The sequence below is a fragment of the Lepidothrix coronata genome, unplaced genomic scaffold, assembly GCF_001604755.1.
Source record: "Lepidothrix coronata isolate B3197 unplaced genomic scaffold, Lepidothrix_coronata-1.0 Scaffold329, whole genome shotgun sequence".
NCBI classification, from domain to species: domain Eukaryota; kingdom Metazoa; phylum Chordata; class Aves; order Passeriformes; family Pipridae; genus Lepidothrix; species Lepidothrix coronata.
The window spans coordinates 361,444-375,090 of record NW_016690509.1 but is presented as its reverse complement, the minus strand read 5'-3'; the positions used below and the strand labels follow the sequence as shown (position 1 = coordinate 375,090).

The window sequence follows — 13,647 nt, the reverse complement described above, 5'->3', positions numbered from 1 at the left end:
GTGTTGGGGTGGGGGCGGTCCTGGGCGTGGCGATGGCGGGGCACAGGGGGCGCTGGGATGCGGGGCCGGGTCCCGCGGGGCTCAGACGCGGTGTGGTCCGTGCAGGATGACCCAGGCGTGCCACCGCAAGTGCGTCCCGCCGCTGTACAAGGAGTCGGAGCTGTCCAAGGGGGAGTGCGTGTGCCTGGACCGGTGCGTGGCCAAGTACCTGGAGGTGCACGAGCGGATGGGCAAGAAGCTGACGGAGCTGTCGCTGCAGGACGAGGAGCTGCTCAAGCGGATGCAGCAGGGCAGCGGCAGCGCCTGAGCCCCCCAACCTGCACCCCAATAAACCGGGGGCGCTGGGCCCCCTCGCCCCCCAAACCCACCCCGTGGCCGTGTGTTGGGGTATGCGGTGCCCGTGGCTGCTGCTGGGAGCCCCCCCCTTGCTGTCCCCAGCTGCCACGTGCCGTGTCCTTGTGGGGGGCACCCCTGGGTGCCCCCCCTGCCGGGCCCAACCCGTGTAATCCCCTGGATTAGGCAGAGCCGGGCTGAGCCCCTTGTAATCCCCAGTGGGGTGGGACAGGGCTCAGCCCCTCCCTGTCTGTGTGCACTGGGGGTCACCGGAGGGGACAGCCAAGGGTCCCTGCACAGGGACATAGCCCTGGAGGGACAGGGCACAGGGATACCCACACAGGGACACAGCCCTGGAGGGGCAGGGCACAGGGACACCCATACACGGATACCCCCAAGACACCGAGCCCTGGCTGGGGACACAGAGATGGGACCATGTGGGGACAACCCAGGGACACCCACCCCTGGGCAGGGAGGATGTGGGGATATCAGAGACCACAGAGGAGCAAGCACAGGGACACTCAAACAGGGACAGTCTGGACATGCACACCCACAGGGACAGTTGGAGGGGACAAGGGACCCCCCCCACGGACACCCGGGGACCTACACCCACTGAGGGACACCCCACCCTGGGTGGGGGACACCTGCCCAGTGGCACCCTGGGGGTGACGCGCGCGCAGAAGGGCCCACAGCCGGGGTGGGCCGTGTCCTCGTGCCCGTGCCCCCGCAGTGTGCGCTCCATCTGTGTGCCGGCGCCTGCGGGAAGTGGGTCAGGCTGTGCAGGGCGCGGGGGTGGCTCCGCGCCCCGCGGCTCCCGTGACACCCGCCGGCGCCCTGCGAGGGGTGCGGGGTGTCGGCGTCACGGGTGCCTGCGTGTGACCGGCCCCGCCGCGGCCGTGGGTGCGCGGTGACGGGTGTGCAGCGCGTGTTGGAGGGTGCGTGTGGCCGCACAACCCCCGGGGGGGGTGGGTGTCCGTCCGTCCGTCTGTCCCCCCCCGCGGCGCCCTGCACGCCTCGCTGCCCTGCCGCCCGCCGCTCCCATCAATATTTCAGGAGCGGCAGGCGGTGACCTGGAACAGCAGTGGCCCCCCTCCCTCGCCTCCCCGCAGCAGCCAGGCCCCGCTCTCCCAAAATAAGACCATTTTTAATAAATAATTTCCCACCTTTTGGTTCCTGTTGGGGGTTTTTCCCGCTCAGGATGGGGGGGGGACCCCCTTCTGTATCCTGCGGCCCCCACCCGCACCGGCTGCCCCCCACAGTTCTCGAGGCCTCCCCTGGGGAGAAGGGAGGCACAGGCGCCCCGAGGAGCTGGGACCCCCCTGGGGCGCCAAGGGGGGCTCAGAGTCGGGGCAGGAGCAGAGCCAGGAGGGGCAGGAGGAGGGGGGGCTGGTGGGAAGCGGCTGCGGCCATGGGGGCACAGGGGTCATGGGGGCAGCTGGCGTCCTCGGGGGGGCCGCGGGAGTCACGGGACGGGGGGGGCGGCCGGGGCTGGGGTCCCCGCAGGTCATGGGGGGGCAGCCCGTCACGGTAGAAGGCGGAGGGCGGCGCGGCCGGGAGGGTGCCAGGGCGGCCCAGCGCCCGCCCAGGGGTGCCCATCACCGCCACCCCATTGGCGCCACCGTTGCCACCTTCCTCCCCTTCCTCCTCCTCCTCCTCGTCGTCATCGGGGCAGGCGTCGAAGTCGTGTGGGCGCAGGTGGCGCAGGTCGGTGCCGCGGCGCTGCGGGGGGCTGGCGCAGGGCACGGCGGAGCTGGAGACGCGCGTGCGGCGGAACCAGGCCCAGAGCGGGCGCGCGCGGCAGTCGCAGGCCCAGGGGTTGGCGTTGAGGCGCAGGAACTGGAGCGCGGGCAGGGCGGCCAGCGGGTCCCCCGGCAGGGCCACCAGGCTGTTGTTGAACAGGTAGAGGATGGTGAGGCGCGCCAGCCCGCCGAAGGCGCGGCGGTGGATGGCTGCCAGCCGGTTGGCGTGCAGCAGCAGGCGGTCCAGGCTCTGCAGCCCCCGGAAGACGCCCTCCGACAGCGCCCGCAGCCGGTTCCCGTGCAGGAAGAGGTGGCTCAGGTTGGCCAGGTCGGCAAAGAGGTCGTCCTGCGGGGAGTGGGAGAGGGGTGGGTGTGGGGTGGGGGTTTACGGTGCTGTTCCCTGGCCTTGCGTGGTGGACATCACCTGGAGACCCACCCTGCCCTGTGTCCCTTCTCCCCGGGCATCATTTAACACCTTGCTCCACATTCCTGCTCCGTGGGTGTTACCCATCACCCTGTCCCATGAACGTCGCCTGTCACCCTGTCCTGTGTCCCTGCTCCACGGGCACCATCCAAGACCTTGTCCCATGTCCCTGCCCTGCTGGTGTCACCCATGGTCCTGCCCCACAGCCATCACCCTGCTGCACGTCCCTGCTCCCTCAGCATCTCCTGTCACCGCCCCACGTTCTGGCTTTGTCAGCATCACCTAGTCCCACATCCTGGCTCTCTGGGCACCACCCACAGAGCGGGCGCCGGTCCCACCACCCAGCTTCACCCATCTCCCGTACCCCAGGCCCCCGTGCCCCCGGGCAGTGCGGACCTGGAGGTAGAGCAGCCCGTTCTCCTGCAGGTAGAGGTACTGGAGGCTGCGGAGGCCGCGGAAGATGCCGCTGGGCAGGCTGGCCAGCCGGCACCGGTACAGGTGCAGGGCCTGGAGGCGGTGGAGGCCGTGGAAGGTGTCGGGGGCCAGGACGCGGAGGTGGGGGTTGTCACCCAGGTCGAGCTCCTCCAGGGCGGGCAGGTGGCGGAAGGTGCCCGGCTGGATGGAGGAGATGTTGTTGGAGTAGAGCCAGAGGGTGACGGTGCTGGGCCCGAAGGTGCCCGCCCGCAGCGCCCCGATGACGTTGTTCTGCAGGAAGAGGCGGCGGGCACCGGGCGGGAGCCCCGCGGGCACCGAGGAGAAGTTGTTGGCCTGGCAGCTGACGGTGGGCGGCGAGACGTAGCAGGTGCAGAGCGCGGGGCAGGCGGGAGCCCCGCCGGGCACCCACACCAGCGCCGCCAGCAGCAGCAGGGCCGCCGGGCGCCCGCCTGAGGGCACAGCGGGGCGTCAGCGCGGGGCACCGCGCCACCCCGACCCCCACGCCGCCGCCCCCCGGCCGCCGCCGCCCGCAGAGCCCCCCAGGGCTGTGCCCACCCCCTCAGGCCGTGGTCCCCCGGGAGAGTCCCAAGGCCCTCACTGTTCCACAGGGTTGGACACCCCTAGGAATCCCCCTAGGAATGGTGTACACCCCATAGGGCCATGGTTCCCTAGGGGAACCCCAAGGTCATGACCACCCCACAGGGCTGGGCACCCCTAGAGCCCCTCCCAAGGCCATGCTCACCCCATAGGGCCATGGTTCCCTAGGAGAACCCCAAGGTCATGACCACTCCAAAGGGTGGGACACCCCTAGGAGCCCCCCAGGGCTGTGCCCACCCATAGGGCTATGGCCCCCAGGAGACCTGCAGGGGTCATGCCTCTCCAGGAACCCCTCAATGGCCACGGTCCCCTGGGAGGCTCCTAGGATCGTGGTCCCCTAGGAGAACCCCAAGGTCATAACCACCCGCTAGGGCTGAGCACCTCCTGCAGCCCCCCAGACCCACATCAGCCCCACAGGGCTGTGCTTCCCAAACACCCACCCGGGGCCAAGCCGCCTTATAGCTCCAAGCCCACCCCTCAGGGCTGGGCACCCCAAAAAATGACTGTGTCCCCCTGGGACCCCCTGGGGCTGTGCCTGCCAGTGGGACCATGCTCCCCAGGGACCCCCAGGGACCCCCAGAGCTCCCCGACCCCCCTGCCCTGGCCACATTTCCATGGGACCATGCTTGCCCCAGGGTACACCAGAACCCCCCACAGGGTCATGCACCCCTGGGACCCCCCTCGCCCCAGTCCTGGGGGGGGGCTGTGCCCCCTCCCCAAACGGGGCGGTGCCACGTGTGCGCGTGCCGCGGCCACGTGTGGGGCGGGGCACGCGTGGGCGCGGGCTGACGACACGCGCCGCCGCTCCGGGTGTTCAGCATCCCCCCTTCCCCCCCACCCGTGTCCATCCCCCCCCTTGGGCTGCAACCCGAGAGCTTCATCCATAATTCAGCCCGGCGGCCTGGATCCACGCCCGGGGATGCGTGGATGCGCCCAGTCGCCGCTACCGGGGGAGGGGAGGGGAAGGGAGGGGAGGGAGGGGGGCGGTGAGACCCGCCGATGCACCTCCGGTGTGACCTCCGGTGCACCGGGGGGGTCCCACCGCCCCCCTCCCTCCCCTCTCCCGGTGCTCCAGGAGTTGGGAGGGGGTACCCACCCCCCCACCCACCCACGGAGGCGTCCGGCGCATCTGCTCAGCGCCGCCCCCCTCCCCCGGCGCCCCGTGCCGGCGTGCGCCCCCCACCCGCGTCCCATCTGTCACTCCCCCACGCCGCGGGCTGACTCAGTTGGGAGCTGAAGTCACCGGTTCTTAGCGTTTCCCCCCACCCTCGGTGCCAACCCCCCCATCCCGGTACTCGAGGGTACCCCATGGACCCCGCGGTACCCACTCGCGGGGTGACCCGGCCACCCTCGGCACTACAGCGGTGCCCACATTGTGAACCGCGGGGCGTCCCTAAGCCGGGCTGGGGGTCCTGGGGTGGCACCGGGTCTCTTGTGGGTCGTGGGGCACCCCCGTGCCAGGGTATGCGTTGGGGGTCGTGGGGTACCCACACTCCGGGCTGGGGGTCCAGGGGTGGCGCCGTGTACTCCGCGGCTCGTGGGGCACCCAGAAGCCGGGCTATGCATCCCGGTGTTGCACAGGGCGTGCCGGGGATTGTGGGGACCGCCGCGCTGGGCGGGGGTCCCGCGGTGGCACCGGGTACCTCATGTGTCATGGGGCACCCCCACGCCGGGCTGGGGGTCCCGGGGTGGCATCGAGTACCCCGTGGGTCATGAGGCACCCGTACTTCGGGCCGGGCTGGCAGCGGGCACCTCGCGGGGCGTGGGGCACCCCCACTCCAGGCAGCGCGGGGGTCGCGGGGGGCGCACCCTGGGGTGCCCCGGGGCTGCGCTCCCACGCCGGGCTGTGCGTTCCGGGGCGGCCCCGGGCTCCCCGCCCATCCCGGGGCTCCCCGTGCACCCCGGGGCACCCGCACCCCAGGAGCCCTCGGGCACCCCGAGCCGGGAGCGGCACCCCGGGGGTTCACCCCACACCCGTGGGACCCCGCCCGACCCCGCGCCTACCTGGGGGCAGGTCCCGAGCCGTGGGGGGCCGCATGGCGGGGCGGCCGCTCAGGCGCTGCCCACCCGCGGGGTCATGGCCGGTGCCGGGGGGGCTGCTCGCCCCCTTCGCCCCCGCCGCGCCGCCGGGAGCAGCAGCCGCCGCCGCCCCGGGGCATGGCACGGGTGGGCTCGGGCTCGGGCACGGGTGGGCTCGGCGCGGCGCTGCCCGCGGCTCCGTGGGGCTGAGCCCTCCCCGCGCCGCGCCTTATCCCGGGGCGGCCGCTCCGCCCCCCGCGCCGGCCCCTCCGCTTAACCCTTCCCGGGCCGACCCGCCCCACACGGGACGGGGTGGGCGTGGGGACCCCCCGCGGCTCGGCGGGGAGAGGGGGGGGCGCGGGTGCCAACGCGGGACGCGCGCTGCGGGACCCACGCGGGGGACCCCCGTGGGGACGCGGGGGTCAATGATGGGCGCCCCCACGGGGGGACGCGGGGCTCTCGTGGGGAGCTGTGACCTCGGGACTCGGCGGGTGGTCTCCCACCGTCCCTCCCTCCTTCCCTCCCTGCCTCCCTCCCATGATCTCGGCACTCGCTCCGGGCTGCGGTGCCCCCAGTGGACCGTGGGACCCCGCGGGGGCTGCCCACGGGCGGGTGCCGCGGGGCCGGGAGCCCGGGGCCCAGCGGGCCGCCGGGAGGGCGCGGGGGGCGGTGTCCCCACGCCCACGCGGGACCGCGGCGCTGTCCGCGGTGCCGACCCGGCGCTGTCCGTGGTGCCGCCTCGGCGCTCCCGCACCGGCCCCCGGGGCAGAGCGGGCGCCCCCCGCGCGGGGCAGCGGTGCGGGGTGCACCGGCCCCGTGTACCGGCCCCGTGTACCGGCCCCGTGTAGCGGCCCCGCGCCGGTGCCGCGCGGGGGGCGGGGGGGACGCGTGGCCGCGCGGGCTGCGGCGGCACCGGCACCGGCTGGCACCGGCGCGTGTTTGCGGCGCCGTCTCCGGCGAGCGAAATGCCACAAGCTGGTGCGGCGGCACCCGTGGGAGGGGGCGTGGGCGGCGCGGGACTGACTCAGGGGCCGCCATCCGCTCCCCCCGCCCGTGCCCCCCGCCCGTGCCTCGCCCGGGCCCGCGGCACCCCGGCCGGGCACCCCCGGGCTGGCCAAGGGGGAGGTTGCCCACCCTGCGGGGGCTGCGGGTGCTGGTGCCCAACTGCCTGGGGGAGCTGGGGACGGGGTGGGTGGGGGGTCCGGGAAGGGATGGGTGGTGGAGGATGGAAGGAGGGACAGGCGGATGGACGGCAGGTGTAGGGAAGGAAAGGACAGAGGGACAGACACATGTGCGGAGAACATCTGGAGACAGACGGACAGATGGATGGGTGGGGGCTGGATGGAGAGGACAGGCAGACAGACGGACAGATGGAGGCAACGGCAGGTGATGGGCAGCTGGATGGGGGTGGGACGGGATGGACAGAGTTGTGGTTGGAGGGAGACAGATGGACAGGTGACAGACAGACAGGCAGATGATGGACAGATGGACGGGTGACGGACAGACAGACAGATGATGGACAGATGGACGGATGACGGACAGATGGACGGGTGACGGACAGATGGACGGGTTATGAACTGACAGAAGGGCAGCTGGAGGAGCAGATGAACGACTGGAGGGGTGGGGATGGGCCAGGTGGCTGCGAGCACCGATGGAGGGACAGGGGGAGAGAGGAAAGGACGTGGTGTGAGCAGCCAGGGGGAGGGTGACAGGAGGGACGGGGCTGTCCTGGGTGGGGTGAAGGCCGGGGAGGGGCAGGGACAGGCAGGGGATACAGCAAAGCACGGTGGGGTGGCACAGAAATGGCTCTGGGATGGCACAGCTGGAGTGGCCCAGGGGTAGCCCAATGGTGATCCAAGGGTGGTCTTGGCGTGTCCAGGCGTGGCCTAGGGATGGGCCAAGCATGACCCAAGGGTGACCAAAACGTGGCCCCAGCGGGAGCACACCTTGGGGACACCAGGTGAGGAGGTGTCACACCTGGAGATGGCGGGGGGGGCACCCGCGGGGGGCGTAGGGGCGGCACCGGGGGAGGGCTCCGTGCCGGGACAGCCCCTCCGGGGCGGACCCGCGGATGACCGGGGCCGCTCCACCGGAGCCGCCTCCCGCGCCCCCCCAACGCCGCGCCAGGGGCGGGGCCGGGCCGGGCCGCTCCGCCCGCCGGGGGTGGCCGCGGCATCGGGGGGCCCCGGGAACACGGGGAGCACCGGCGGCACCGGGGCGGGGAGAGCCCGGTCCCTCCCCGCCGGGCCGAGCGGGAGGCGGGTGAGCGGCGCGGGGATGCGGCGGGAGGAGCCGGGGGGGTGCGGAGGGGCCCGGATGGACCCGGATCGGCGGCGGGGATGGCGGGATCCGGAAGACGGGGGACGGAGGATCGGGGTGGCCGTGGGGCTGTAGGGCCTTCGGGGGCTGTGGGGCCCTGGGCTGGGGTCCGCACGGAGGCGGTGCGGGTGTCCCGGGCGGCGCGGGGGGGCCGCGTGGCGGGGCCGCGGGGCTGTGTCGGCCCCGGGGCCGTGGGGCAGGCTCGGGGCGTGGGCGCGGCCGTGCCCCGCGGCTGCTCATCCCGGAACCACGTGCGTGTTTCCCCGAACACGTGCGCGGGCAAAATTCCCGCGGCCGGGGCTGCCCTGCTCCGTGGGGCTCGGGCACTGCCCACCCTGCGGCACCCACCCCCACGGAGGGCAGCGGGGTGGGGAGGGGGAGCCCAGAACCCATGGCAACCCTGAGACCCCCCCACCTGCCCCCCGTCACGGCTCGGGGTGAGCTGGGGGGACACAGCAGAGGCGGAGAGGAAAAAGGGGACAGAGTCACCATAGCCAGGCACCCCCGCCCCGCCCTGGACCCTCCTGCTGCCCCCGCAGAGGGGTCACGGCTGCGGGGACCTTGCCAGTATGGGGGGGTCACTGGTGTGAGGGGATCACCAGCCTGGCTGGGCTAGACCAGTGTGGCCAGGACACGCCAGTCTTGGTTTGGTGGCAGACGACACCCAAATGCCTCGGGGTGTCCCAGGCAGAGACACTGATATCTTGGGGTGCCCCGATGCCCCCCGAGTGGGCGCCGCGGCCGCAGCTCCCAGTCTAGGTGGCTAAAAATAACGCGGTCCCCCCGGGCCGGCCCCCCCCCCGATCTCGGCCAGGTTAATCTTTAGCCGCTGGACGCCGGTAATGAGGGCTCATTATCCGACATTACCGCCGGCAGGGGACCGGGGCAGGGACAGGGACAAACCCCGGACGCTGACACGGTGACACGGTGACGGGGGCCCGCCCCGGTGTGGTGGAGCCGGGCTGCGTGCGGGTGAGCAGGGCGGGGGGACACGGAGGACAGTGGCGGGCCGGGGTTGACGTGGCCTTGGTGCCCATGGCACCTGGCCGTGGGTCACACTGGTGTGGGTCCCCGGGGGGTGGCAGGGCCCCAGAGGTGTGACAGTGTCCCTGAGAGCCACGACAGGGTCTCCAAGGAAGGATCCCAGGGGCTGTGCTGGGGCGCCAGGGGGTGTGTCACCATCAAGGGGGGTGTCCCACCATCCCCGTCAGCGTGCCTGCCTCCCCAGGGGCTGTGCCAGCGTCCCCAGTAGCTGTGCCAGGTTCCCAAGGGCTGTGCCAGGTCCCCGGGGGGGTGTGTTGGTGTCCCCGGGGGGTGCCAGTATCCCCGGGGACCGTGCCAGTGTCGTCAGGGAGTGTGCCAGGTTCCCAAGGGCTGTGCCAGGTTCCCAGCAGGGTGGCAGTGTCCCCGGGGGGGTGTGTGTTGTTGTGTTGTCCCCAGTGCACGCACCAGGGTGCTCGGCAGCGTGCCAGTGTCCCCGCAGCTGTGCCAGGTCCCCGTGGGGTGGTGGTGTCCTCGGGGGGGGTGTTGGCATTCCCAGGGGTGTGTTATTGTCCCCACAGCACGTACCAGGGTGCCCGGCAATGTGCCAGTGTCCCCAGGGCTGTGCCAGGTCCTGGGACGGGCCGGCACGGGGTGATAGGGACAGCACGGGGGGGTCTCGGTGCGACGGGGGGACAGAGCCACTATCGGGGGGACCGAGGAGCTGTCAGGGGGACTGAGGTGCTATCGGGTGCTGGCAGCCCCGGGCATCCACGGGTGCTCCCGGGAGATTAGCAGGGGGGGTGTGTGGGGCTGTGGGGGTGCGCCCAGGCCACCCTGCCGGGGTTCAAACGCTGTGGTGGCGGTGACAGTGACAACGGGGGGCCCTGGCCTCGTGCAGGTGAGGGGTGCAGGAGGGGGGTCAGCGGGCATGGTTGTGTGTGCGTGCCTGTGAACATGTGTGTGTGCACGTGAACATGTGCGTGAGCATGTGAACATGCGTGTGTGCATGTGAACGTGTGTGTCGTGTGAACATGTGTGTGCGCACATGTAAACGTGTGTGCGCATGTGAACGTGTGTGCGTGCATGTGAACGTGTGTGTCATGTGAACGTGTGTGTGTGCACATGTAAACGTGTGTGTGCATGTAAACGCGTGTGTGCCTGTGAACACGTGTGCATGCCTGTGAACATGTGTGTGCACGTGAACACGTGTGTGAGCATGTGAACACGTGTGTCATGTGAACACGTGTGTCATGTGAACGTGTGTGTGCACATGTAAATGTGTGTGCATGTAAACGCGTGTGTGCCTGTGAACACGTGTTTGTCTGTAAGCAGGTGCGTGCATGCAAACACACGTGTGTGCGTGTGAACAGGTGTGTGCAGGTAAACAGGAGTGCATGCATGTAAAGAGGTGCGTGCACCTCTGAACAGGTGTGTGTAAATGTGAACGTATGTGCGTGCATGCAAACGTTTGTGCATATGAACAGGCATTCACACAGGTGAACATGTGTGTGTGCGCGCCTGTACACGAGCGTGCACACATGTAAACCTGTGTGTGTGTGCCTGTACACGGGTGTCACCCGCAGGCTCGGCGGAGACGCCCCAGGCCGGTGACAGCCCGTGCCGGTGGCTGCCCGGGCGGGTGCCATGGCGGGGGGCGCGGGGCTGGCCAAGCGCCTGGGCACCTTCGTGTCGGGGCTGCTGGAGTGCGGCGCCTTCTGCGGCATCATCTTCGGCTGGGCCTCCCTCGTCTTCGTCCTGAAGGAACGGGGCTACTTCCGGTGGCTGTGCCAGCCCTCCCCCACCAACCACACCGAGGGGCTCGGTACGGAACCCTGCCTGTCCCTGTCCTCGTGTCCCCACTGTCCCGATGCCCTTATGTGCCCTGTGTGCCCGCTGTCCCTTTGCCTAAGTCTCTGCTGTCCCCATGCTCACGTCTTTGCTGTCCCTAATGTCCTGATGCCCTGCAGCACCCTGTGTCCCCACGTGTCCCTACTAGACGCCAGCCATGTCTCCAGTATCCTCATGTCCCCGGTGTCCCCACATCCCCAGTGTTTCCCTGGGTTCCTGCTGTCTGCTGTTCCTGTGCCCGCGGGTCCCTGCATCCCCTCATCCCTGGTGCCCCCGGTGCCCCCACACCCACGTCCCTGTGTCCCCATGTCCCCGCGCCCCACTGACCGTCATCCCCAGACTGCAGTGCGCAGGATGAGCAGTTCTCCCTGGTCTTCACCATCGGCTCCTTCATGAACAACTTCATGACCTTCCCCATGGGCGTCGTCTTTGACCGCTTCGGCACCCTGGCCGCTCGCCTCATCGCCATGTGAGCCCTGCGCCGGGGGTAACGGGGGGCTGGTGAGAGATGGGGGGTACCAGGGTATCCAGGTAGGATGGGGCAGGAAGGTCCTGATGGCACGAGGAGCACCCATGGGGCTGGGGTCACCTGTGTTCCCCAGGACCCCATCCCCATGTGTCACCGCTGTCCCCTTAGCTCCCTCTACGCCGGCGGGACCCTGCTCGTCGCCTTCTCCACTCCAGGTGAGACCCTGTGGGCAGGGGGACCCCAGCCCTGGAGGGGACCTGTTGGGGACCCCCACTGTCCCTGCTGACCCCTGTGTCCCCAGAGCTGGCGGTGCTGCTCTTCCCGGCCATGTCCATGCTGTCGGTGGGCGGCATCCTCCTCATCCTCACCAACATGCAGGTGGGTTCCCCCAGCACCCCGACTCCCACCCAGCGGCAGGGGCAACCTGCCTGGCACGGGGGGACCCTGATGGCATGGGGGGCTGTATCTCGGTGCCAGGTGGGCAACCTGTTTGGGAAGTACCGCTCTATCATCATCACCCTCTACAATGGAGCCTTCGACTCCTCCTCCGCCATCTTCCTCATCGTCAAGGTGGGCACAGGGCGGGGGGATGTGGCGGTGGCGGGCAAGGGTGCAGGGTGCCCCCAGGGGAGGACGGAGCTGGGGACGATTGGGTGACATCTGGGGACATACTGGGGACACAGCTGGGGACACAGCCAGGGACGTACGGGGACGGAGTTGGGTCACAGCTGTGGAAATGCTGGGCACACAGTCTGGGACACAGCTGATCCACTGCTGGGGCCACATGTGGGGACAGACCCAGGGCCTGAGCAGGTGGCCACGGTGGCCAGTGGCAGCCTGTCCCTGTCCCTGACTCCATCTCTGTCGCTGTCCCCAGCTGCTGTACGCACAGGGGCTGTCCCTGCAAGCCATGTTCCTCTTCCTGGCAGCCTGCAGCGCCTGGCACCTGCTGCGCACCCTCTTCCTGATGCCACGCACCCGCGTCCCCTACCCGCTGCCCCCCGGCTACGACTACGGGTATGGTGGGGGGGGGTTCTGAGTGTGCCCTGCTGGGGGGTGGGTCCCACCCCGCGGGCAGCAGCACCCCGCGGGCAGCAGGTGACACAGGCACTGCCACAGGCTGCAATGCCCAGGGCGCTCCCGCTCCTACCGCACCTACGAGGAGAAGAGGCCCCCAGGGGAGGACGGCCCTGAGGAGACCCCCCTGGAGCCCCCCGTTCCTCGAGGTGCCGGCAGTGGGGATCTGGTCTCGAGGGGGCGGGGCTTGTCTGGAGGGGGCGGGGCTTATAGTGGGGGTGTGTGGTCCAATGGGCGTGACCAATGGGTGGGTGGGGTCTGTTATGCAGATGAAGGGGGTGTGGCCTGGGGTGGGCGTGGTTGGAGGATATATTGATAAGTAGGTGAAGGGGTGGAGCCTGGGAGTGGGTGTGGTGGCTGGGGTGTGGTGGTCAGAGGGTGGGCGTGGCACTACAGGTGAAGGGGTGTGGTCATACAGGTGGATTGGGGGAGGTCCCAGCGGGTGGGAGGGACAAGGTGCACCAGCAGGTGGGTGGGGCCGGGAGGGGCGTGTTCCTGCGTGCCCTGCCCTGATACCTGCGCAGGTGAAGCCCCCCCCGGGACGACGTTCCGGGCCTGCGCGTGCTCGTGGCTCTTCGCCTGGCACGTGGCCTGGCTCTCCGTCATGCAGCTGCGCCACTACCTGTTCATCGGCACCCTCAACCCGCTGCTCGAGCGCCTGTCGCACGGGGACTCCGACGCGGGTACGGCACCGCGGGGCGCGGGGGGCACGGCGGGCACCCCCGGGGCTGGCCCCCGCTTGACGCTGTCCTCCCCCCTCAGTGAGCACCTACACCAACGCCTTCGCCTTCACCCAGCTCTGCGGGGTGCTCTGTGCCCCCTGGAACGGCCTCATCCTCGACTGGCACAAGCGGGGCAAGCGCCACCGCCCCGAGGGTAACTGTCCTCGCTGCCCTGCTCCCAGGGGAACCGAGCCCCCAGACCCCCCACCCCCAGTGTAACCACCCCTTCTGGCCCCCCACCCCGGGGGTAATCACCCCTCCAGCCCTGGGGTTGGTCTCTGTCCTCCCATGCCCTCATCTGGGCAGGTGACCGTGTGCCACCACCACTGTGCCCGAGCCCCACGGCACTCGGGGAGGGGGCCGTGTCCCCGTGGCCTGATCCCCGTGGCCTGACCCCCGTGCCCGCAGGTGCCCGGGGCGCGCTGGCAGACCTGCGGGCCGCGGTGGTGTCCCTGGTGGTGACGGTGGTGCAGTGCCTGCTGTTCTCCGTGTGCGCCGCCGTGCCCGTCCTGCAGGTGCAGTTCGCCACCTTCGTGCTGCAGGTGATCAGCCGCTCCTTCCTGTACGGCGGCAACGCCGCCTTCCTGGCCATCGCGTGAGTGCCAGGGCGTGGCCACGGGGACGGGCTGGGGGTGGCAGGGGATGGTGGCAGGGTCATCGCGAGGGAGGCAGAGGACGGGG

General features: G+C 70.6%; 3 protein-coding genes across 3 annotated transcripts in view; 2 read left to right on the top strand and 1 right to left on the bottom strand.

Annotated features, from left to right (window-relative positions):
- The first annotated feature begins 105 nt into the window (after positions 1-105).
- On the top strand, positions 106-367 carry TIMM10 (translocase of inner mitochondrial membrane 10 homolog (yeast)). Its single transcript, XM_017838232.1, has one exon. It carries the CDS (start codon positions 107-109, stop codon positions 305-307), a length of 201 nt encoding a protein of 66 aa, XP_017693721.1. The 5' UTR covers position 106; the 3' UTR covers positions 308-367.
- A 1,304-nt stretch (positions 368-1,671) lies between these two features.
- On the bottom strand, positions 1,672-5,566 carry RTN4RL2 (reticulon 4 receptor-like 2). The gene is made up of 3 exons (XM_017838224.1): positions 5,533-5,566; positions 2,893-3,380; positions 1,672-2,418 (listed from the first exon to the last, which is right to left on the bottom strand). The coding sequence occupies exons 1-3, from the start codon at positions 5,564-5,566 to the stop codon at positions 1,672-1,674; spliced, it is 1,269 nt and encodes a 422-aa protein (XP_017693713.1).
- Positions 5,567-10,101: 4,535 nt separating this feature from the next.
- SLC43A3 (solute carrier family 43 member 3) overlaps positions 10,102-13,647 on the top strand; it is a 5,479-nt gene continuing 1,933 nt past the window's right edge. Inside the window, exons 1-10 of the mRNA XM_017838251.1 lie at positions 10,102-10,672; positions 11,038-11,167; positions 11,336-11,382; positions 11,469-11,545; positions 11,645-11,737; positions 12,045-12,184; positions 12,287-12,393; positions 12,769-12,927; positions 13,007-13,120; positions 13,375-13,561. Of these exons, the coding sequence (XP_017693740.1) occupies positions 10,495-10,672; positions 11,038-11,167; positions 11,336-11,382; positions 11,469-11,545; positions 11,645-11,737; positions 12,045-12,184; positions 12,287-12,393; positions 12,769-12,927; positions 13,007-13,120; positions 13,375-13,561 (1,232 nt within the window). The 5' untranslated portion in view covers positions 10,102-10,494. The remainder of the gene's footprint in view (positions 10,673-11,037; positions 11,168-11,335; positions 11,383-11,468; positions 11,546-11,644; positions 11,738-12,044; positions 12,185-12,286; positions 12,394-12,768; positions 12,928-13,006; positions 13,121-13,374; positions 13,562-13,647) is intronic.